The sequence below is a fragment of the Anas acuta genome, chromosome 2 (genome assembly GCF_963932015.1).
Source record: "Anas acuta chromosome 2, bAnaAcu1.1, whole genome shotgun sequence".
Classification (NCBI taxonomy): Eukaryota; Metazoa; Chordata; class Aves; order Anseriformes; family Anatidae; genus Anas; species Anas acuta.
The window spans coordinates 6,228,785-6,252,910 of record NC_088980.1 but is presented as its reverse complement, the minus strand read 5'-3'; the positions used below and the strand labels follow the sequence as shown (position 1 = coordinate 6,252,910).

At 42.5% G+C, this 24,126-nt stretch overlaps 1 protein-coding gene across 9 annotated transcripts in view; it reads right to left on the bottom strand.

The window, feature by feature from the left end:
- Nucleotides 1-24,126, bottom strand: part of LOC137852076 (sodium channel protein type 5 subunit alpha-like) — a 206,768-nt gene that overhangs the window by 19,078 nt on the left and 163,564 nt on the right. For all 9 annotated transcript variants that reach the window (XM_068673366.1, XM_068673369.1, XM_068673364.1 and 6 more), the window contains 3 exons: nt 21,595-21,749; nt 18,297-18,470; nt 3,086-3,208 (listed from right to left, as the gene is read on the bottom strand). In XM_068673366.1, coding sequence (XP_068529467.1) covers nt 3,086-3,208; nt 18,297-18,470; nt 21,595-21,749 — 452 coding nt within the window. The remainder of the gene's footprint in view (nt 1-3,085; nt 3,209-18,296; nt 18,471-21,594; nt 21,750-24,126) is intronic.

Here is a 24,126-nt window from a genome sequence, read left to right as displayed (position 1 = left end):
TGTGTCCTGTCAGCAAAGATTTTACATTTTCTTCCAGATGCTAAAGTCCAGATTAAGGACAGCTCTTCCTGTGAAGAATCCCTCACCCTGGGACACTCATCACTGAATTTACAATGTCATCACTATTTACAATTACAATTTTGAGATCCACCATCCATTTTAAGTTAATTTAAAGTATGCTTACTTGGCTTGGCACAAAGCTCATGTTTTTTATCACAATGTCCCATGGTATCAGATTCCTCTCTGAAATCTAAGGATATTATATCAGCACAGTTACCATCATCAGCATAATTTGTAATCAAATCAAAGGACCATATCAGTTTCACAAGAACTATTCCCATGAAATCATGCTAACTAGCATTAATTATGCTATTTCTTTCCTGCATGTATCTTGTAGCAGCCTCACCATGACTTTGCCTAGGATCAGTTTCACATTAAACAGTCTATCATCCACCCATTTATCCTTTTGAAATACTGCAATAACCTTCCTTGCTGGGAAGAGCCTTGCGGAGAAGTGGAACCTCTGGAAATAATTCCCTGATGGGCAAGAGATGGGGAGACATGGAGACTGCATGACCTGGGGCGGGCAGATCTAAGCTAATTTACTGTGGGCATGGTTTGGAAAAAAGTGGTGGCTGATGGGCAGTGGCGGCACAGGCACGACATGACTGGTCCTAAAGTATCTTTACTGAGTGTCTTCATTAAAGTGTTGTTTTTGGGGACAGAGGGGCAGGATGGCCTTCTGCCTTATTCTGCAGACCTCTCTGATGGCATGAGAGGTGCCAACACACACTTACTTCCAACACACAGGGCAGAGGCCATCCATCAAAGTGCTACTCTGTGCCTTAGCCTCAGAACCACTTGTTTCCAAAATTTCGGTACAGCAAACTAAGTCTTTTACTGCAGTGAGAACTGTCTTGCTTCTGCTCTTGCCATTCAGAAATCCTTGAGTTATTCAAGAAAAAGACTTTATCCTAGAGCAAACTATTATCATTTCCTCACTGTCAGTGTTTGCTTCTCACATTATCATGATTTAATCCATCACTGCGCTGGCAATTTTCCTGTGCATTCTGGAGCATATGAACTCCTAATAATAAAAGGTCTAACTGTCCCTAGTTGTGTTAAGTGTGGTTAGACACACCAGAAATAAAGTGATTTGATTTTCCAATAGCACGTATTCTCAATTACACTTTATCATAGTTTACAAGCTAATTCACTACCTCTGGTAGCTCAGAAAGACTGAATACATTTCAGCTGCAGCAACGGTACAGGGAGGAAAAGTGATGTTAAGTCAGGCACCGGAGGGAGCGACAACTATGGATGTATTTTTAAGGAAACTTGCTGGGCTGATGCAGCACCATGTGTCTACGCCATGTAGGATCTCCACCAAGCCAACCTCTCGCTGTTCTCAGAATGCCTCTCAGAGCTGTGAGCATTTTCACATTAGTTCTTTCCTATTTCAATTTCTCGCTCTTCCAATGCTTTGCTCTAGTCTGCCCACTGCTTTTAAGTTTGAATCCAATTTAATTAAGCTGACACAAAGTCACGAGGGAGCATTCTTATGTCAGCTTAGAGCATCTTAAAGGGGTTTCACTTGAGCTTGCAAATCCACCAGTAGAAGCTAAGCCTTCATAAGCCAGATTTAAATTGATTTGAGAGAGTCCATGAGAGCCCAAATCACTCTGGTAGTTAAACTACTGCAGTTTTTGCAGAAACCAACTTTTGTTCAACCCGTGTATGTTTCATAAAGATGGAGTGAGGTCATCAGATGACCTAAGACTGAGACTTTTATTAACGTCAGAGGTGCAACATCACACTTTGTACCAGCTAAGGATCTGCAGTTTGCTTTTGTTCTCTTTTATGAAAAACCTTTACAGTATTCCCTGTGCTTGTTGGAAGGAGTGTGGTGAACAAACAATGCAGGTCTGACTGCCCAGACAAATAGAGCCTTTCGAATCTTTTATACTAACATAGATGGTCTGCAGTTAGATTTTTCCCATCTTCATCCACACAAATTATGTGATTTAGAGAATTGCAAGTTCTGTGGAACAAAACCATAGATCCTTAATATTGGAGCATTGAATTGCAAGGACTGCATGCATGTACTACATGAACTACATCTAGTCACTTATGATTCAGACCAAAATTTTTGCCTGTGCAAAATTTTGCCCTGAATTCTGCCTATGCAAAATTTTACCCTGAATATACCTCAGTATAAAAGCTGAGGCTTCTTTGGCCTAGTAGTGAGATGTAGGCTCTCCAGAGAGAATATGTGTTGTCTTATGTGGAATTTTGTCACAGATTGGCTTTATCTTGCTATGCTACCTGCATGTAGCAATTAGTAGTAACCCTCAGCTCGTACAGAATATAGTTCTCATCTTTTGCAGGTTATGCATGGTACAAAGAATTAAATAAACAAAGCACCCATCTAGACTGTGATTGATTAGTGCAGCAGGTAGGCTTACAAACAGAGAAGTATGCTAGGCTGATACAGCCATGTCAGCAAAGGAGTGAGAAAGGGAGAGAGATGGATCCCCAAGACAGAAAAACAAACACAAGATACACGGTTTTAATGCTAGTCCTGATATCACACATTAAAACTCTTATCTGTTCAAATGAAAGACTTTGTGTATTTATTAATTTGCTTTCCATAACTTTGGCATTTCTAATTTTTGCTCTAATTATCATTGAAAAAGTCCTTAAGAACTTTCCCAGTCAGTCTTATTTTAATACGCGTCAAAAGCAGGGAGCAAACTTGTAGCTTGGTTATTCCCCTGGTATGCCTTATAATTGAGAGGTAATTGTTAGCCAGATGCTTCCTCAGCCAAAAAGCTGTTTTTTGAAGTGAAATATGACAAGTTAGGCAGCAGGATTAGTTTATCATGAAATCCACCAGAGGATAAAGCTGTAACGATACAATTGTAATCAAGACAAAGGAGGGATTTCTGATTTTGTTGTTTTGATGCAGCATTATCAGTCATTTCCTTTGGCAGACAAAATGAAGACAAAACCAAGTGCAACAGGGCCCTGTTACATGCTTGTTGTCATGCCTTTCAGCTTTGATCAGTGCTTCATATACTCTTACCCTCATCCCTTCAAATCGTGACAGTGCTCTTAGTGGTCTCAGAGCTCGGAGGGTCCTGAGGGATTTAATGGGGCCCATCTCGGAGTATCCAAGCGTGTTGGCTATGAGGCTTATTAAGGAAACCTGAATGGAGACACAAAGCAAAAAATCCAATCTATTAGTATGCTTCTGCCATTTTCCTTCTCTTCTGCCTTTCCATCCTGAAAAGAAACAGATGGTTAGTGAACAGTGGAAAAAAAACACCTTAAGTGGAAGCCATTAAATTAGACCAATATGCAAAAAAAGGATGTTTTTACATCCATGCATATGCAGAATTCTTACCAACCCACAAACCCTTTGTCTCCAGTTTAACACAAACTTTCTAGAAAGACATTTTCAAAGATGTCAGTTTTCTTTTAACTAAGCACACAAAAATCCTCTTAACATCAGCTTGCATGAAACGGATGAGAAAAGAGATCACCGTTACAAAACCAGCACTCTGTGACACCCATGCTGTAGTTTCCGGTATGCTTCCCAAGGTGTGTGTGCATCTCCCACTATTAAAGATATGATGAGTCATGTAAGTGCTATAATTTAGGGCTTTCCAGATGAAAGCACCTGTAAGATCTAACCATTTCCAGCAGTGATAAAAGATTTTAGCTTTACCATTCAATTATCCATCTTACACTTACTGATTAGAAAACAAGCCTGCTAGATTGCTGATAGATTTGATTTAATACCACGGGCTCTAAAAGAATTCTGTTCATGACTTTGATTCTGCACTTTTTCACTTTACTCTGGTTCCTGTGCAGCCTCTAAAGGAGAAGGAAACTCAACAGGTGCTCAGCATTAAGGTTCATTCCTCTCAAATGCTATTTCTTTGAAATATTTCCAAATCTGGAGGAAGCACAGAGGGGTTTCAATGCTTTTCATGTTCTCAGAATGTTCTTTCATAGTGTCCAGCTGGTCAGAAATGTGGGTGGTATCAGGCACGGGACTGGAGCCTGGGTGAACCAAATGGTAGTTGAGATTGTGGGTCAGATGAGCAGACACACGGAGGAGCTGGGGTTTGTGTGCTCAAATCAGTGTTCACTGCCTGAATCCTTACTGAGAAACAGCTTTCCAACACCATCAGTGTCTTGCCAAATTGTACTTATTAGGAAAGGAACCAAAATGAATCCCCACGTGTTATAAGTTATTTTCTTATAAGAATGAGACCTATGCACACTGCTCATCACAGTTCCCTTCCTCCCATCTTATTTCAGCTATTTGCTCAACCCTATCATGGTATCTGAGTATCTCATGTTCACTAATGTGAGTGTGCAAACCTCACCTGGAAGAAACGTGTTTTATTGCCATTTTAAAGATAGAAGATAAGTCTAAGTCTGGGATACTTCTACCCTATAGGAAAAATAGATGCTTAATGTAACCAAAAACTCTAGGATTCCTTATGAAGATGGCCAGTACTGGTGGGAAATCATCCTGTCTCTTTTAGGATGGGGTGAATTTTTCTCTGAACCACATGAGGTTTGTGATGAGGCAGGATACGATGAACCTGGTCCCCTACATCCCAAGCTAGCATCCTGTATGGAGCAGCCTTTCTCCTTAATGCATATCCATTTATGTACAAGTGCTGTCTGCATAGCTAAGCATTTCTGTAAAATTGCTCAATTTGTTATTTACCTATTGATGGCTTTATTGTGGCATGTGTGTGACAGCAAGCTTAAGGGCAGAAGGTCTCAGAGACATCACGCCTGGGCTGGGTGAAACACACTGGATATCTGTCAGGACAAGACAGCCCAGAACTGCAGAGGACGAAGTGGCACAGAGTCTGACTGTCTCACTTCAGCATGTCACCCTTTAACAAGGTGCGACACAAACTCACCTCCCATGTACAGACCCAGCAGCTGATGCAGAAGGAAGGTTTTAATATAATTTTTTTGCATTTTAGTGCTGTAACACCACAGAAAACAGGCAGGCTGGATTCAAGGTCTGATTTTATAGGACCCTAACACACTGGGGAGGTAAAAGTCACCAGTGATGCCTTTGCTTCCATGTCTCAGGAAGCAGACCTGAACCCATGATATGATGATGCCTAAGAAGTTATTTTACAGTAAGTTACACTATAATTTTCACATATTCATTAGTAACCCTTTAATTTCTCCTGAAGCCTTCTCAGCCAACACTCACATATAAATAAGAAAATCTGATTTTGACTTCACAAACCATTTTAAACACACCGCTTCCAAACTGAGGCTGCACCCATATTCTGTCTTCCCTATTTGTAACCAGCCTTGATTACAACCAATACTCCAAAATTGCATTAATATACAGCCCAAAGCCTACTCCTTTTGTTTATTCTCCCCATTGAGTTTAATGAGAACATTGTCTAAATAAGGAGAAAGGGCTGAAGGATGTCTAATAGCAGTAAGCAAATGCACAACACACTCATAAACTAGAGCTGTTCAACTAAGGCCTCTTAAAATTGTAATATAATTGGCAGGATTGAGATATCATGCTAAGGGGGCAACTCAGTGACACATATTTCTGTCCTTGGTGGAGAGCTGAGAGCAGAAAATGGCTTTAACCCCACAAAACCCTGGAGCTGCCTATCCAGAAAGGCTAGAGGTGTAAGAAAAAAATGTTATGATCAGTGACAGAGCCAAGATCTGTACATTCATACATTACAAGGCGAGCTCATTCACTTTAAAATGAATGTACAGATATAAAATAAAATGAATCATTACAGAACACTCAACACCCCCCTTCTTTGCTAGCTTTACCCAGTGATTGAAAGTAGATCTTTTCAAGGTTTTCAAACTGTCTCGGTGTGTGAATCTGCACGCCTCCTCCTTCCTCCCAGATTTATGTCCTGCAGCTCTCCTCTCTCTCAAGAGGAGTCCTGTTCAAATCCTGCAGGACCAGCCTTCAGGTCTGAGCAGGCTACCATTTTCTCTGGAGTGCCATAAATGTCACCCTGAAACACATCACAGGTGCTGTAGCCCTCCTGACACAGATTTACACAGCATTAGATATCTGTTCAGAGGATTAGGCCATGAAGCTGTGTGATATTTGGCAAAGACTTACAAGGCTGGAGTCAGAACTGAGTTTGAGACAACTTGTTTAAATGCTCGTCTGTTTGTTTTGAAGGTATCCCTGTCAAATATTATTTATAGGAGAATCACTAGCACAGAGGCTTGGCCATTTGGACTTGATTAAAAGTGACCCAGAAGGCTATTTTTAGGGAAAAAAAATCAAGCAGTTTTCAAAATTGGTGCTGACTGTCCCACATAATCATAGCAAAAGGTGAAGTCAGCAGTTTCTGTAACTTTTTTTTTTTTCCCTGCTACAGGGCTATGCAGCCCAGGGCTACTCTAAGTTTCTGCATTTGTCCTCTGCTCAGTATTAGAATGCTGCAGGCACCCAGAAAACACTAGTAGTGTCAACGTTACCTCCAGATTCATAATAATGCATGTATTTCTAACCCTTCCAATATCTGTTTGCAAATGGTTTTGTAGTTTTTTTTTCAGGAAAAATTACCTCTGAAGACAGGTCAGCATGGTAACATTGTGGAACACAGGGGAATCCTAAGGAATAGTATTGCCTAGGAGTGTTTCCTATAAAATGCACAACCTTCTGTTGGGCTTGAGCCTTCATCTTGCATGGCACACATGTTAACAGGTAAGCTACGGAGTGTCTCACCCTCCTATGTACCTCTTCTGACCTGAAATGCTTTATTATTGTTCTTATTTGCATACGCTCTGCTTCTAGTATCTCTCTTGAGGGTTTTTCCCAAACGTGCTAGATCTTGCTAAGAAGCTTCCACAGTTTCCTTCCTAAACCTTCCTTCCCTTAACTTAATAGAGTAATAACACCCTCTGCTTCAGCTCTAGGCTGTTCCATATCCCTTTACTTGCTGTTTATTTGGTTCCTCTGAAGTCCCAAAGATGATGCTTTCACTGGAATTTGCTACCCATCCACTGTGAGCCCCTGTGCACAGCCTGGCCAGCAATGAGGGTGTGTAAGGCAGGGGAGTGGCCCTCCCAAATCACTGTATGGGATCCTGCCTCTTCAGACATTAATGGCATGGGTCCCATCAGTTCCATGGGCTGAGACTTCAATCCCACGGCAGCTCTTCTCTTTTGTTTTCCTCAGGTCATCTCAGCACAGCCCCAAAATAACTCAACCTCAGTGCTCTAAGCAAACTCCTAAAGGTCATTCCACCCTGAAAGAGGCAGTGTTTACCACCCAGCTCAATGGCACAGTTGAGTTTCCCAGCAAATCCCAGCCTCCAGGCAAAGCCAGGGTTGATGCTACCCACACACCTTGGTTTCTTCTTGCCATTGCAGAAGGTGGTGTTTGAGCTCTCTTCTATCCTAGCATGGAGTGAAATTTTTCAGCTCTGTTCCTCACTTTCTTTTCACATATATCATTTTAACTATATATGTATAAATACATCTATATACCTATATTTCTATATGCAGTTTGTTTAGATAGATCTCCTTTGCTAGAGAGAATGACAGACTTTGAAGGAGTTTGCGCAGCAGCCTCCTGGAGCTGAGTAAAGGGAGAAATGAATGAACACCACATCTTTCATTTTTGCTATTTTCAGTGTAATGCTCAAGAAAAAAATGAGAGCTTTTAAATCTTGTGACTGCACTGAACACCAGAAATGACAGCCATGGGGATTACCAGGCCCATGCATGGTGTTTTGAAAGCAAACCTGCTGTCATCTCTGTGGCTTAGCAGCATGGGCCTGGAGTACCCATTGTATGACATTCACAGGTGTTTCCAGAGCAAAATTGAGAAGAATCAATGAATTTAGGCCACTAGAATACAAGGAATGATCTCTAGAGAGATCTCAAGAGACTAGCCTCACTGGTAACTCTTCAGAGTTATAGCCAACATGTTTCTAATGAGAATAATGTCTGAATTTCTTAGTCATTTTGGTACAATGAACCACTAGATTATATTTGACCAAAAATGTTTTTGTCCAGGAATCAGGATATCTTGAAAGTGATGGTCATTCTTTTAGGTTTACCATTTTAAAGAAATATTGTCATTCTTGAGATGAGAAATAAGACCCATCTGTTTGCAGCCAGGTGTCTCACTTTTAGGCTCCCACTGTGCTCAGTGTTGTCTCCACAAATTGGCCAGGGTGTGACTTGTGTCCATCTGGGAGAAGCAAAGTGGTGGGGACAGCAGTGAGCTCTTCTGAAAATGCATCAGCTTCTTCCCACGAGCTGGCTTTACGGTGTGCTTCTTTTAGCTATCAGATGTTTCAAGCTCCTTGATGCACTCTACAGGGAGCACATTGGTGCTGACATAATTCATGAGTTAACATATATGCAGCATTTCTTGGACTACTGAAATTACAAACATAGATGTAAAGTTATAGAATAGCTATATACGTCTCCAGTATCTGACAGTGACTTCAGAATTGTAACTGATGCAAACCCCAGTAAAGCTGTCAAAAGAGAATTTTAAGGTTGCAGAAAAAAAAATCGCAGAGTAGGAAGTGCCATAGTGCAGCCTCCTTCCAGAACACACAGGGGAAAAGGTCTCTAGTCAAAGAGACAGACTCTTTTTCCCAATGAGCTGTTGCATTTATAACAGTTGTGAGGTTACTTCCCATACATGTAGACCTTAATAGCACATTAGGAGCGTGCACACCCTACCCAGGCAATCTTGCTGGTGCCAGGGGGCACAGTCTTTGGGAGCAGCATTTCACCTGAACCTGGCAGTTTCCTATAGCAAGGAGGTGGGTTTGAGCTGCAGTAGGAGCTAGTCCTTTCTTTTTGGTGCTCCTTCTCACCAGCCTAAAAGCACATCCTTATGGATAACCAGTGAACATCCACTGCACCAAGCTGGAAAGGGGGTTTAAGCAGCACAGTACTGCCCAGCCATAGACTGCATCTTCGTGTTGAGTCACATCACTACCCAGATGAATTAATAGCAGAGAACAAGGAACAAGTTGTTCTGTCTGGGCAGCAGTAAAAATACTCCTTGGCTGGCAATTTAAAGCCTAAAATCTTTAACAACAAGAAGAACCCCCAATAATTACATGCCCTGTAAGGTGCTCTCTGGGAGAGGAGCACAGACCACCATCCTGGTTAGGGCCACAGCACTTGCCAGGGATTTCATCAAATTAATCTACCTGCTTAAATGAGAGGGGAGGAAGCAGGAGGGAGAAGAAGAAAGAAGAAAAAGAAGAAAAAAAAAGAAGAAAAAAAAAGGCTATCCAAAAGGGAGCACAGCAGCTGAGCTGAAAGCTCTGGCCACTTATTTAAATAAGCAGTTTCAGCTAATGCAGGCCCCCAGTGCTTTCAAATAGCTTTTTATGTGCCCCAGGAACACCTGTCTCTCTCTAATTGTGCTTAGAAAAGAGAAAAAAAAAAAAAGATAGAAGAAAGAGAGCTTGGATTACTTCAGGTGCTTCTTTTTTCCTCTTTTCCACCCAGGCTAGCTTCTCATGCCTGTTGCTGCAAGTAATGCCTACAGAGCAGATCTTCAGATCCTCCCAGGCCAGGTGGCAGCTCAGTGCCTTTAAAGGCCAGGCCCATGGTCCTCAGCTGGCCCCATTTCTTTTGAAAAGGAACAAAGCTAGGTCTGTACACCAAATGCATACTGAGAGAAAAAAAATACAGGGAAAGAGGAATTTGCAATAACAGGTGAAATATCTGGAGCTTCTGCTGCCTCTCTGAAATACCCTTGGGTGAAACACCTTGTAATGAGGTTGATGTTCCCTCTACCATGTATCATTTCTGAGCAGAGGTTTATTATCCCCTTAATCTTTTCTCATACCTGTTTACCCTTTTTCTTGGGCATTGCATTTTCTGCCTCACAGCTGCCTAACTGCATGAGTGCACCTACAGATCCAGGAACTGCATCATATGAATGAAGGGCAAAAAGGTAAAGGTCTTTAATTTAGGAGGCTAGAGAGACTAAGGTGCTCTGCATGAAATCTCCACCTCTGCTGCCTGCTTCCTTGAACCAGAACCCTTGTGTTCAGGTGAGGACCACGGACTCCTGAGGGCAGCTCTGGAGCTGGTCCGTGGCACAGAGACGAATGTGTCTGCAAAGGAATTAACAGAGGGCTGCCCTTACCAGCAGCAGGTTGGTTACTGCTCTGGAGTGCTCTCACGTACTGTAATATGATGGGATACATGAGTGCTTAGGTTAATTATAAACAAAAAATTATCTCCTGGAAAGCCAGACACTACTTTGTGTAACTCAGGTTAAAAGAGGTTTTCACATCATCCACTCAGCCTATTTTTTTTAATTTTTTTTTGCAAGGCATTTCCTCTTTTTAAAAAAAAAAAATAAATTCTCCATCTAATGCTCAAACTAAGGCTGTGAAAATCTATTAATATTCCATCTTCTCAGCTTGTTTCCTACTCCTTGTGTCCACGCTTTTTGAGGCAATGTTTCCGTTGCAGAGGGCAGCCTCGTTGCAAACAGCATGTGCCACTCCTGTTGGCATAAATGCTTTTAAATAAATCATTCCTGCATCCTAATTGCTTCCTGGTGGTTTCCAGAAGAACCTCTTTACGTCTCGCTGTTCTCTTAATCTGTCACCTCCTTTACACCTGCTCAGGCTTTTCTAACAGCTCCCGTGAATTCCCAAGGCAGATGGCTGCGAATCAAGAATTAAACCTCAGCTAATTTCCAAGGGTGAGCCAAACAACCTGCTGCTGTGTTCTTGCATCCAGTGAGATAGCAAAGGGCTTGGCTGCCCTTTGGGATTCGCAGTTTTCCCACCCCAACCACTTGGAATGGGGTTTCAGGCTTTCACAGTCCACCTTTACATTGCACCTTTGCCAGATCCCTGGGTCATGTTTACCAACACGGATAGGGATGGCAAAAGAATTCCTGTGACTTTTGGGGACCATAGGATGCCCCTCGATCAGCCAGACCTTGTCCTAGAACTGAATCCTTCTTCCTTTTTACTGCAGTGGTGGCTGCCTGGGTGCAGCTGCTTGGGAAAGGCTGGCATTTCTACTGGGGTTTGCAACAAAAGAATTTCTTCATTGTCAACTCCGTTCTGCTTCTCATCCAGGCACCGTGCAGAGACAGCCTTGATTTAGGGCAGCTGAGCAGGAATGATATTCTCCCCTTCAAAAGATCTGTGAAAACACCTCCCGATGCATCCCAGGGTACCCTCTTGATGCTGACGGCTGTTGTCAGGTTGTGGATGGGGATGCACTTGATTATTGTTTGTTATTTGAAGACAGCATTGTAATGCCAGGGGTGTGCACGGTGATTGCTGAGAGAACATTTCCCTGGGGTTCAGCCCCATCGGATGTGCTCCACTGCCATTGCTGCCGGTGAGAGCTGAGGTGCTGAGCCAAAGGGATGCTTATTTCTGGGCAGGATTAGGCTCAACTTTACTCAAATATGACACAATGCAAAAGGAAAAGAGAGAAATTTGCGTGGGTTGTTTTCACAAGGTGCAATTCTGGATTTCCTTGTTTCCCTAAAGCATTTATTTAATCAGATGGTCCAAATCAATAGGAAAAATACCAAAATCGATGTGGCAAATATGACTTGAAAAACATCCCTGCATAGTTGAATTCTTGAACCTGACTTGGTCCTGATTTTGTATTGAATAGGTTAGGATGGAGAGTGACCCTGACAAATTACAGGACCTCCAATTTCTGTGAATAAGGATACATTACAATGGTGCCATGGCACGTGTCAGAATCCTCATCTTCATTTTCCTCAGCACAAAGCACCCCAAAGCCAGTTTCACAGCCATGCCAGGTTAGGAGGCCAACCCAAAATCTCTATACCACTGGTGTGCAACTTCTAAGTTTCCTCCGAATTCCTTTGATCCTCCTTTGACTGCCACAAATCTCTTAAGCAGCCTTTTCACCTCTAGCTTGGGTGAAGCCTCGATGGTGGTGATGGTCAACAGCTGTTGAGGTTGTGAAGGTGCTGGGCACCAGGGAGGAGAACCATGGGACAGAGCTCCTCTTATATCTGATGACATAAGGTCCATGTTTCCCTCCAGCACTGATCCTCCACCCAAGGGAGAACATCGCTTTGTAAGGAATTTGGCTGCTATGCTCACAGCCATGGAAAGGGCTGGGCAGGCTGCATGCAAGGGCTGAAGGCCCTTGTTTTATTTTTAAGGATGTTCTTCTAAAAAGGGCCACTGAAATGTGCTCCATCTTTAAATAACTTCAAGAAGTAAAAACAGTTGGTAAATCTAGTTCAGCACAATCTGAGCTGAGCTTGGCTTTTTACACCTCTTCCAAAAGCTGAAATTATCCCTTAATAACAAATTATTCATATTTTAACCATTTTGCAGCATTTAGGCAGGCAGTAAGCTAGGTTTGCTGATGGACTTTTCTCCTCACCCTCATTGACCGTCCCTTTTCCTTTGTCTGAAGCATTCTTTGCCTGAAATCCAGTTTGCACTTCCACTTGGCAAAGCCAGGCTGCTCTCCTTTTAGCATCTATGTGGTAACTAACATGAGGTGCAAACCAAGATAAGAGAAGACATTTGGATGTTTTCACATGTGTTATGTTGAGATAAAGTGTGGGGAGGCAGAAGGGAGATTTACAGTGTCCGCTGACCTGCTAACACACATTAAAACCGCTTATCTCATCTTCATGTGGATTTTTTTTTTTTTCACTTACCCTGAATTAGGCAACATGTAGTAAAACAGCATTTTTTTTCCCCCCCTTTGAAAGAAGGCTCCCTGGCTTCTGGAGAGGGATTCTCTTTTCTCTTTAGTTAGCTGGGAGGTTTATGTCATTGGCAGAAGCCCAGAAGAATGCACACTGAGACATCTTCAAAAATCCCACAAGAGCATTTGCTTTGAAGAACTGGAAGGAAACCAGTCAAAAACCTGCTCTGAGGTAATAATGATCTGCTGTAACCTGTGGATTTTCAATAGCTCATAGAGAGCACTAATAAATTCACTCATAAACTGCTTCTCCAAGTGACAGGCTATATTATTTTTACTCTACCTTGGCTGTATTTTTGTCATTCTGTTCCCGTGTGCTTTTCCAAACAGAAACTAGATGAAATCCACATGCTTTTAAGATACTTTCCAAAGAATACAAATTGGATTTCAGTGCTGTTTGGGAGCAATTCATTACAGCAGATTGTGTAATTACTGGTAAGGCAAACAGAAATCACCTTGCTAATCAACAGGGAATACAGATGGAAAAAACAATTAAAGTAATCATAAGCCATCAATATTTACTTCACACAGCAAGTTTTTAATTGTCACTTAAAGACAATCCAACACAAGGGCATAATTTAATTCAATTCAATTTTCAGCTAGGGATAGAAAGACTGCTAAAATTGTTCATCTCAAACCCAAAGATTATTAGCTGTTTTTTAACTCGTCTGGCAGTGAAGTATTCTAAGTAGAAATCTTAGAGCAAGTGCTTTCCAGGAAACTATCTCGGAAAACATAATGTCTGTATTTTTTAACCATTCACTGAAAATGATGGTGTGTTTAATGACTGAACACCCATGAGCGATCCTCAAGCATGCAGACAGGAAATTTGACGGCAAACGGGAAATTTGGAAAGGGGCTCAAGGGGGAACACAGATCTCTAAGTACAAACTCAGCAGTGCACAGGCAAAGACCAGAAACCTGTTCTGTTATAACCATTCACCAAAAGGGGCAACAACCCCCTACATCTTACTTTACTATTATAAAATTGTCAACAAATCCTTTCCTCCTGGGCTTGCTGTATAACTCACTTGAGATGCTTGGCCTCAAAAGATACTGTTGAGCCTTGCTTGAACTATTTTGCAGACAGAAATGCTGCTCACAGCTGTTGTGAGCCCCAGCCTCCATGGCAGTGGAGCAGTTTCTTGGGGAAAATGACTGAAAGGAGCGAGCGATCTCTCTCCATGGTGGCTCAGCTGGAGAAAGAACTTGGTGGGGCATCAGGACAGAGATTGGGACCTAGACAGCATCTTCCCCTCCCTACTACAGGATGGAGCTTTAGGGACCATCACTGAAGAGGACTGAAAGGGAAGGAGGCTTTAAAAATCACTAGGAAATAACCTTTCCCTATTTCAAGTCTTGCAAAGTGTTATCATCTTAGAAAGAACTTGTGGAGAAACTCTCACCTCCCCTCATCTCTGAAACTAGTAAAGAACAATCATGTGTTTTTTTTTTTATTTTTTTTTTAAGCCTCGATTGGAACTAACTTTTGGTCAATTAAATGGAACGCAAAAGCTGCAATGGAGACGATGGATTTGCGATAATGGACTTTTGTAGAGAAATGACATTGGTGCCCGCTTAAGAGGATTTTTCTGTGTATGCCACAGGCCATGAAACCTGCCTTTGAGTTTTTTTCCAAGCAGTGTTACTAATGAGTTAGGGCTGTTACATCCCCTTCCCGAGAGCTTTCCCATGACTGCTGCAGGGTAGTGGTCTCTCCCCTTCACCTCCAGTGCGTGATCAACGAGCAAAGAAGCTGCTGACTGCAACACCTCTACCCTTTGAATGATGCTGAGCTCCAGACCAGTGCCTTCCCTGAACTGACCACTGCAAAGGAATAATCTGCCTGCTGTCGGCAGAGGCCGGGGCATCGCTCAGAATTAATTGGCTGAAGCTCAAACTAGATAAGCTTGAGATAATATTTATAGGTCAGAGGAAACAATTGAAAGCAACATCAAACGTGATACCAGCAGGCACGACCGGAGGAGTTTATCTGCTCCCTGTTTTAAAACCCAACTGTCTCTGCCTGTCGCGGGACGCGCCTGGTTGAGAGCAGTTTTCATAAACATTTGTTCTGAATGCCATGCGCCTTCGTCTCTGGCCAAGTTTGTACTTCTTGTTTAATCTGCTGAGTACAAACAGGTTTTGATTGCACGAATGCTTGGGAAATATCAATTCTTTGTGAAAATATTTGCCTGTGCAGCCTAGCAAAGAGGCTTCTGCATAAACACCATTCCTGATGGTGACGGTGATGCTGATGTCTGTCTACACTCTGGTTACGCTACAGGCTCTGCTTTTTTCTCATTTGGAAATAGCTGTGACTTGCAGTCCCCATCGCACAGTTTGTGTGCATAGCAAAACTACATTTACAGTGTAGAAGTGGGTTAATTTTAAGAATATACATGTTACTTGCAGGGAGGTAATGTATAGATTAATGCATTAATGATTTTTGTTCAGTATATCCAAAATTACTGCAGAAATTTAAGGCATCTCTCCCAAGTGCTCTAAGTTGAAATGAGCCTCTGTTTTGTGGTTTGATTACTCCTTTCTCTCTTCCTCCCAAAGAAATCTGTTGCAAAGCTTTACTGTATTGCAATGTATTTAAAAGCACTCTTTTTGTTTTGCTACACTTGCACGCTTCTTAGAGATGTGGAGGACCATTATCAGAGATCATCCTTTAGGGATTCTACATCCAGCAAAAATAGCCCTCAGTTTGTGGATTACTGTGTGTTTTGATGTTCAGGCTGTGCAAGACAGAATTTTTGTTAGTAATCCACAATCACGAGACAGAGCCTTTGCTGCTCCACAGGCCCAAATCAGTGTCAAAGGTCTTTCACTGAGCAGAGTAAGTATGGGGAAAAATAATAATTCTTCAGCAATGTGCTTATAACCCCTCTGGGTTCACTTCCCATTTAGAAACAGTGAATACTTGCAAATTTTAAGATGGTTTTATGAATAATTCACAGCAGAGAAAGAGTTCTGAGTTGCATTTGTACAATGAGAAAACACAGATGATAGATAGTTTCCCATGTCCAATGAAAAATCAACCATTGCAGCTTGAATTTTGAATACCAATACCAAATTGCTAATGAATAATTTGCAGATCAGGAATTTTTAAGTGAATAATTTTAAACAAATAAATTTGAGAAAATCAGACAAGTGGTTCATCTGCTTCTTTTCGAGCAGCTAATTCACCCATTCACTCCCTTCTGCAGCTCAGTTGCAGTGATTTGGTTCTCAAAGGACCAAAAGAAAATGTAAATTGAAGTAAAAAGTGTGCTGGAAAAACGACAGCATGTTACTCTGCCAATTCAGAGTGGCAGGGTGTGTGAGCAATAGGCTAGGAGAAGAGCATCTGTTAAACCTGCTAAAAATATAGTACCGGTTCTCATAATCCATGTTGGCAAATGACTGTGAAGAAAATAATGGGGCATGGGGAAAAGCTTTATTAATCGAGAACACAAAAGGACAAACTTCCTAGAGTCAATTAAGTAACCAAAACAACTCAAGGGCGGGACATCTTTTGGGCTAGCTTGGGGATCCTGCAAAAACAACATTTACACGTGGGTTCACAAAATAAAGAAGACTAGGCCAGTGGCTTTGCTGGGGACAGGGCAGTCCAGGGGTGCTGTGGTCTGCCTGCCCCCATAGCACTGGTTAATGCCCTGAGAGCTCTGGAAGTGGCAAGGATGTGCAGCCCCTTTCCCCAGCCCACAAATGGCTCTCTCTGCAATCTGACATTACATTCACAAACCCCATCGTGAAAAGGCAAACATTAACCTTAAATTTTTGGGCTACGTACTGACTTTGCATTCTTGTACAGCTCCTATTTCAAGTGAGCTTTTTGCATGGAGGACAGAATTTCATTGCTTTTCTGGTTTACTCTCTTTGGCATTAATTAAATGCCATGCTCTATGTGTAATTCTAATAAGGAAGGAACTCATTGCAGACTATTGGTAATACAGCAGAGCACCAAACTGCCTCAGTGAATTCACCATGCAAACTCTCATCCCCATCAGGAACACCCCTACTTATAGTAGTGACAATATTCAGCTCTCATCTAGCTCTTCTAGTCTCCAGAAGGTCATTATGAAGATTAGCTCCAACAACAAATTCCTGGAAACCCATACAGTACTTTACATGAGTCCTACTAGTCCCATTTTACAGATGGAGGAACAAAGGAAGAGATGGTATGCCACTTGACCTAAACCACAGTAAGCACAGTTTTTGGGTTTGGGCTGTAACTTAGGAGCTGGTGGTTTCCAATTTTGTGGTTAGATAATTAAACCAGGCCTTCCTTTTCTATTGAAACTAATCTGTGAAAAATAAGTGCCTTCCCTTTAAGAGGTTTCCAAGCATGTATGTGAAGAGGAATTTATGACCTACAATTTATGTAAAGAACTTCCTTTTCATAAATCAATTTATTAAAGCTCTGGAGAAGCTTCCAAAGGCTCTGATCCAGCAGGGCACTTAGACATGTCCATAACTTCAAACAAGTAAATCGCCCCATTGAAGTGCTTTTCTGGGCTGGGGCCAAAGAAAGTACAGCTCTCCCCCGAGTCAAGGTTCAGACGTAAAATGGGGGAAAAAAATAATTCATCAGAAGTTTAATAAGTTACAGTCATGGCAAAGCTCTGCTAGCCTGCCATATTAATACCCCGAGATAATAAGAAATGGCCTTGGGGAGATAATTGCCTCCTTATTGATATGCTGTGATGAAATGTTAAACCTCATCTGGAGTATGCAGCGTTTCTGGCCTTTCTGGAATTCATCAGATCCCACACTCAGCCATTGTGAAACTTCAGGTTTTATGTGCTAATACCTGCTGACCTTCTCCATGGGGGTCCAGGCACAACTTTGGAGAGGGCACGGCTGGTTCTAGCAACCCTCTTAGGGGATTAACTCCCTTTTATTCAACTATTTCTTGGTTTTAAAGATTATTCTCTCGGGAGAGCCATGCGCAGAGACATTTCATGGATTTAGAGTATTTTGTATGGTTTTGTAGTAGTGAAATCACTTTAGGTAGGGCTATTCACACCTTCTTCTGGACTCCTCCACTTGTGAATGCTTGGGAGATCGAGCATCCTGCGAGGTGCTGCTGGCAGCCTCACAGGGAAGCTCTGCCAAGGACAGCTCCTCTAATCTGCTGAGACTTGTGTGTCGAGGTCATGTGCGGAGCACTCGGAGGTAACCGGACCTTGTGCTAGGCGGGAGTGTGGGACGAGACATTAAATGCTAAGAGAAAGAGCGAGCTCCTGGGGACTAGAGGGGAACGTGACTCACATTAGCAGGGTAACACCTCTGCGCAGAGACATGGAGCCGTTTTCTCCACCCTGGCACGCTGTGTGCTGGGGATGCACAGTCGCAAAACGGCGTCTGGCGACCTCCTTCGAGGTTCACCAAAGGTTGTTACTCGGAGTCAGAGCGACAGCTGTCATTTTGCAGACGCAAAGCTGCCAGACTTAACAGCCTCTGTTCCTTATGCACACCATAAAATCACAACATGAGCAGCATCGTAGCTCCCAAACAGTACTTACATCTACAATGAGGAAGTCAAGCCAGCACCAGGCGTTGGTGAAATACTTCTTGAAGCCATAAGCCACCCATTTCAAAAGCATTTCCAAGACAAAGATGTAAGTGAATATTTTGTCAGCGTATTCCAGCATGGTTTTTATGTTTTTTCGATCTTCAAGATAAATATCTTCAAAAGCCTGGAAGTGCAAAATATTGATTAAAAGCTTCTGCTGAGCGATGTTGGAAAGCATCAGTGCTGCACATGGTCTCATTTGATGGGACATCATGTACTGGCAGTGATTTCTGGTATATTTTAATGTTACCATCAGAACGAGTGCACAGTCATAGATAGTACTGATCCTAACCTAATAGACAGAATCCGACCCTTACATTTAGTCAGACACGTCTTACTGCTAATGATGACAAATTGGGTTATTAACATGCTTACGCCCGTGTTACAGAGCACAGAGTTCCCTGGCTTCTGTTCAGCCATCACATTTCAGGTAGCTACAACTATCTGCCTCAAGAAATGCTCATTATTATTCACTTAACAGAGCAATTATGTTTTAAAGGTCAAGGTATCTATCTACCCATCTCATCTGTCTCCCTAACTAAGCTTGTGCAGGGCACCATCAAAAGACATTCAGCATCTGCATCAAGTACAAGCAACTTAATAACCCTTTTAAAATATTTACGATATAAAACAATGTGCCTACTAAAATAAAACAACTAAAGTTGTCCCATAATTTAGCTTTCACTTTATAATGCATGTCAAATAAAAATGCAGGATCCCGGTGTCAGGGCAGCAGATATATGGCTCGGCTGGGAGCTGCTAAGTCGAGCAGTGGCTTCAGCCTGCTTCCCAGCTGATCATTATCCAGATTGCCTCCCTCTGTGTCCCTCTCACTTGGAGGACCCAGGCTTTGATATATTCCTCTTGTCCCAGTGTGTGACACTCAGCAGCAAGAAAGCACGACATTATTCGAGAGGGTCTGTGCTAATCGTCTTCATTATCTACATTTACATATTTCGAGATCTCTCGCTACTTTCTGAGGAACTTCCAAAAGTTAGCGAGCACCCAGTGCCTGCAGATACCAGAAGCGTGCTGCCTGTCACTCAGGCAGTCACACTGGTCTTTTGTCTGCCAGGAAACAGTAATTAAACTGACAAGACAGCTCTGGCAGCCCAAGCCAAAGCTTGTCCATTTGTCCCCACACTTTGGGGTGACGTTTTCGCTGCGACCCAGTCTCCTATCTTGCCTTCAAAAATGATATTTCAAGGGTGTGAAAGAGCTGTTGGAGAAAGCCACAGAAAACAATACACAGACAGACTGGAGTTTATCGCTTCTGGTAGGGGCTTGCTCACTTTGTCAGATGACTTGCTGTACTTTGCAATTACTGCAAAAATAACAGCAAACTATTTAAAGTGGTTTCCTCCTCTCCCTCCTGCCTTCTCTCCCCTTGTTTGCTACTAACTTGTCAGAAAGCACATTGTGTTTGCTCTACCAAGAGCAGACCGTGAGCCAGAATAACAAAGGAAAAAATAAAATGTCTGTGTACCCTCCCACATGTTCAATCCCAATCCTGGAGAGCAGAGCTGATATGCTGAAGCACATTGCAGGTATGTGAGTAAGTGCAGTGAAATTTGCCCTTGTACAGAACTGTACTGAGTAAACTGAAAATAAATTTTTTAAAAGGCAAATGAACGTTTTCAATGAAAATTAAATGAGATTTTTATCACAGTCTTCAGTATCTAAGGCACTTTTAATTACACATGTAAAGAACTGCATTTGTCTAAAGTGTATTATAGCAAATGACATGCCCCCTTTAAGATGTGTTAAAAAATTAACATGCTGATCCCCAAGCTGGTGCAAAAACTGTCAGACTCCATTGATTTCAGCAAAGCTATGACAATTTTCAGCAGCCTGCTATCTGTACAAGTTTTTCAGCCTTTTTCTTCTCATAATAAAAGAAAATCCCCTGGGCAAAATTCCAGTCCATCCCTAGTGGACCTGGAGAATTGTCGATTCTGTTCATTTTGCAACAACATTTATGTACTTCCATCTTCTTGCCTTCCTGCAGAGACTTTCTTTAAACTGCACAAGCCTAGTACTTCTGTGTTTGCCTCTTATTTTTTAGGCCACTGACAATTTGCGTTGCCCTCTTCTGGAGTTTCTTCAATTAGCCCACGTCTTTCCCAAAGTGCAGTGCCCAGAGCTGAAGCCTTGTGCTCCAGCTGAGGCCTCCTTGATGCCAACTGGAGTGGAAGAACATGCTTATTTATACAGCCTAGTGGGGTGTTCGGCTTTTCTGCAGTGCTGTGATGTAGTTTATTCTGTTCTGTTTGCTGCCTGTTCTCTCTCCAGCTCTTTTTAGTAAATCTGCTACCTCACCAGTCAGCCTGCATTTTGTCTTTCTGCCCTTGATTATCCCTGGTGAGGTGAAGCAGGAACCTTTCTAAGGTGACTTTCATTTAAATGCTGAAGGCAGATTCATCCGCTAGGCAAAGTTAATCCTGAACTTCAGAACAACACTGGTAACCTGTCCAAAGATGGTACTGACTATGAATTTAGTAGGTATGTTTCTTAACCCCATCACTGAGGAGAAAATCATTGACCACCAGAACAAAGTCCAGAGAATTTCCTATATATCCCTTTGCTCTATAACAAACTAAAACCCTGGGAGAAATCAGCATCAATTTCAGGGACATTCTTAACCATGTAAATGACCCATGCAAATATAGGTGCACTGGATGGGAGCTTCAAGCAACAGCCTTAAGCAGAGGTGTTAATTTTTCTATCTAAGTGACCCTGGAGGGGACAGAAGGAGGGATGGAAAAGGCAAGATTGAACAACTAGAGCAGCAATCTTTGCTAAAAGCAGGCTGGATTCAGAGTGGAGAGAACAAGCCAGATTGTCTACCAAACTCCTAGAAACTGCATGCTGGTTGCCACTGCCACAAAGAGCCCACGGCTGATAGTACAGAGTGGATAATCCCAGCACCCTGCGGGATCTCAGGAGGAGAATATCCCTTATCAGAGTCATGGGCAATGACCAACTGGTTTCTTGTGTGTGCATTCACTCGGCTCCAAGCAGGAGGTTTTTGAGCACAGAAAGGTATGTTGGGTTAAGCTAAAGTGCATCCAGAACATGATACACATCCACCAGCTCCTCTGGTAGCTCTTTGATTCACTGCTCGATGTGCTTTGCTTTGAGAAATGAGCAATGAGGTTTCATAAGATCTTGGATGCACCTAACCTGAGGCCACCTTCTCGTAGATCCATGTCTACTTTCAAGCAATGAAGAAACCCTGATACACTTACCAGGGCTCCACTGCTCAGCAGGATCATGAATATGATGAAAGTTTCAAACCAGTTGTGTTCGACAATTCTGTAGCACGTTTTCCGGAGCCTCCACCAAATTTTGCCTGGAAATTTTGAGATGTCCACTGAACAGCATGGGAAGAATCGCACACAAACTGAAAAGGAACAAAATAAAAACCAAACAACTGTTAAAAAAACAAGGCCTGATTATTTCTTAAGTCTGCAAAAAGTGCCTGCTAAACAAGGTTCCAGCAATAAACTACAAGATTCCAGCAATAAACCACTACATGGAGTCTTTCCTACCTTTCCTCCCTCTAACAACCCTTAGAAACTTCTCATCATACTTTTCTGCTTTGCCTTCTATTTCCCCTTCTCACTCCTCTATTCAAAAATATTCAAAATCACTTTAAACCTGCCCCAGTGGTCTCTCTCAGTGATTTTTGTGGTTACAGAATATTTTGGTCATGAGTCACCCGTGCCCCAGGTTGATCACATTGTATTAACTAAGCTCAGGCAGCCCTGCTGATCTGGTCTAATGACTCCAGCAGGGTATTACCAATAGTTTCCACGTCCTTCTGAATGTAGGAAGGATGTTTTCTTGGTATCGTGGTACCGTTAGAATTACGGATTAAAAGTGGCAACCTGATGAAAGGGAGATGAGGGGAGGTGGTGCAGTAATGCAGATGGGACCGATGTGCTGAAGAGACTCAGACAGGAAAAGCAGATTTTGATCTCTTGGTCTCTCATGAGCTTAAACAAGGCATCAGGTCAACTTTGAAAGGGTACTTAGGTGGCTAAATCCTCTCTAACTTCAGCAGAAATTTAGATATCCAGCCTCTGTCCACAGCAAGTTCCCTACTGGCACTTGGAGCACTTTCAGACCTTAGCAAGGTGTTGCAATGACAAATACAATAGCTAAATGCCATGGTGGCAATGGGGACCACAGAAGGATCTCTGCTGGCAAAACCTTGGCCATGTTTTTAGTCTTCTTAGCAACATTAAACTGCTATAGTGAAAGAGTATTGTTGTTAGTAACAGATAGATTGGTCTTTCCCATTTAAAAAGCACCACTTCCATTATCTTGTGTTGAGTAGGAACTTAAAACTGTGATGAGAGGACAGCCTGGTAGCCAGAAGTTGTCCTTTCCCAGACTGGCCATTGAGACTTACGTCAGATAATTCAAATCAAGTGTCACAACATTTGCTGATGAGAACAACCGTTAGAAACTACTTTATTTCCAAAACGCAAGCTTTTCACCCTGCATTTAATCCATGTGTTGCATAGAAATAGACATTGCTGCGGAGTTTTATAGTCCCATCATAAGATGATAAATCACAGGCCAGCTGCTTCCCTAGCTGAAAGGTGGCTGAGGTCACCGACACATCTCGAAGCACACAACAACTGCTCAGAAGTGACAAGGGAGGAGATCTCACTCTGGTGATGTAATGCAATGCTATTGCAAGTAGAAATAATATTTAGGCAAGGAATGTGGGGAAGGAAAGAGGGTGAGTGCCAAGGTTACGTAGACAGCAGATGCTGTTAATTCAAGGTGGCATAACTGAGGCTCTTGAGCTACATGTGATTTGCAAGGAGATCAAGTGCAAGTCCCAGGATGCTGGGATTCCCATGTAGCTGGAAGTGGGGATGTGCTGGCAGCTGGCTCTGCCAGGAGGGAGCAAGCTGCTAAGTCTGCTGTGCTCTTCCTGGCATTTTCTGTAAGTTTATACTAGCCCACATCCCTGCTATGGAGCAGCGGAGCTGTAGGGTGTCACTGCCATCATTCATGCATGAACCACTCCCAGAGCTGCTTTTTCTCCCCCATCTCTGAGACGTTTGGAAGGTGTAGGTTCTTGGCTGTATGAGGTTTTGGTATGTGACTAGCAGGATAGGAAACCCTTAATGAAAATGTAATGTGACAGTGATGCAAGTAACTATCTATCCTCTGAATACTTTCATCACACAGACCTGTATTCCCACTGTATTCTGGAATTCAGAGAAATTCTGGGCTGAGTTGAAATACATTAAATAATTAAATTGCTTGAGAATAGCATAGTGCTAGAAGAAGATGCAAGTGTAAGGACTGTCTCTCTGCCTCTTTGTGGGTCAGGTACCACTCCAGCAAAGGAAAGTTTTATCCCTCTAAGCACTTCAATCCAAACCAACAGAGAATTGTGGCAAGGGATAAAACGATATCACGTTAGACAGAACTTTTTCCTAAAACAAACACAGAGATAGTAATGTCTGTGAGTTGGATATTTTTTAGGAAGTAGCTCCATGGAACAGAGTTCAAGTACCAGATCTATGGTATCAGATCCCTGAGCCCAATGTCCTCCCCTGGCAGCTCTGCTTGGAAATGCCCATGCAATATATTCCCACCAGCAGGACAGGGCACTGGGGGCTCTCAGTTGCTTCTCTTAGCAGTGCTGCCAGAAACCTCTTACGCCATTTCTCACCCCACTGCTAGCTTGCAGATGTCTGGTCCACACTCCATGCTGTTATGCAGGTATGCAGCCTACCTCATACTCAGCTCAA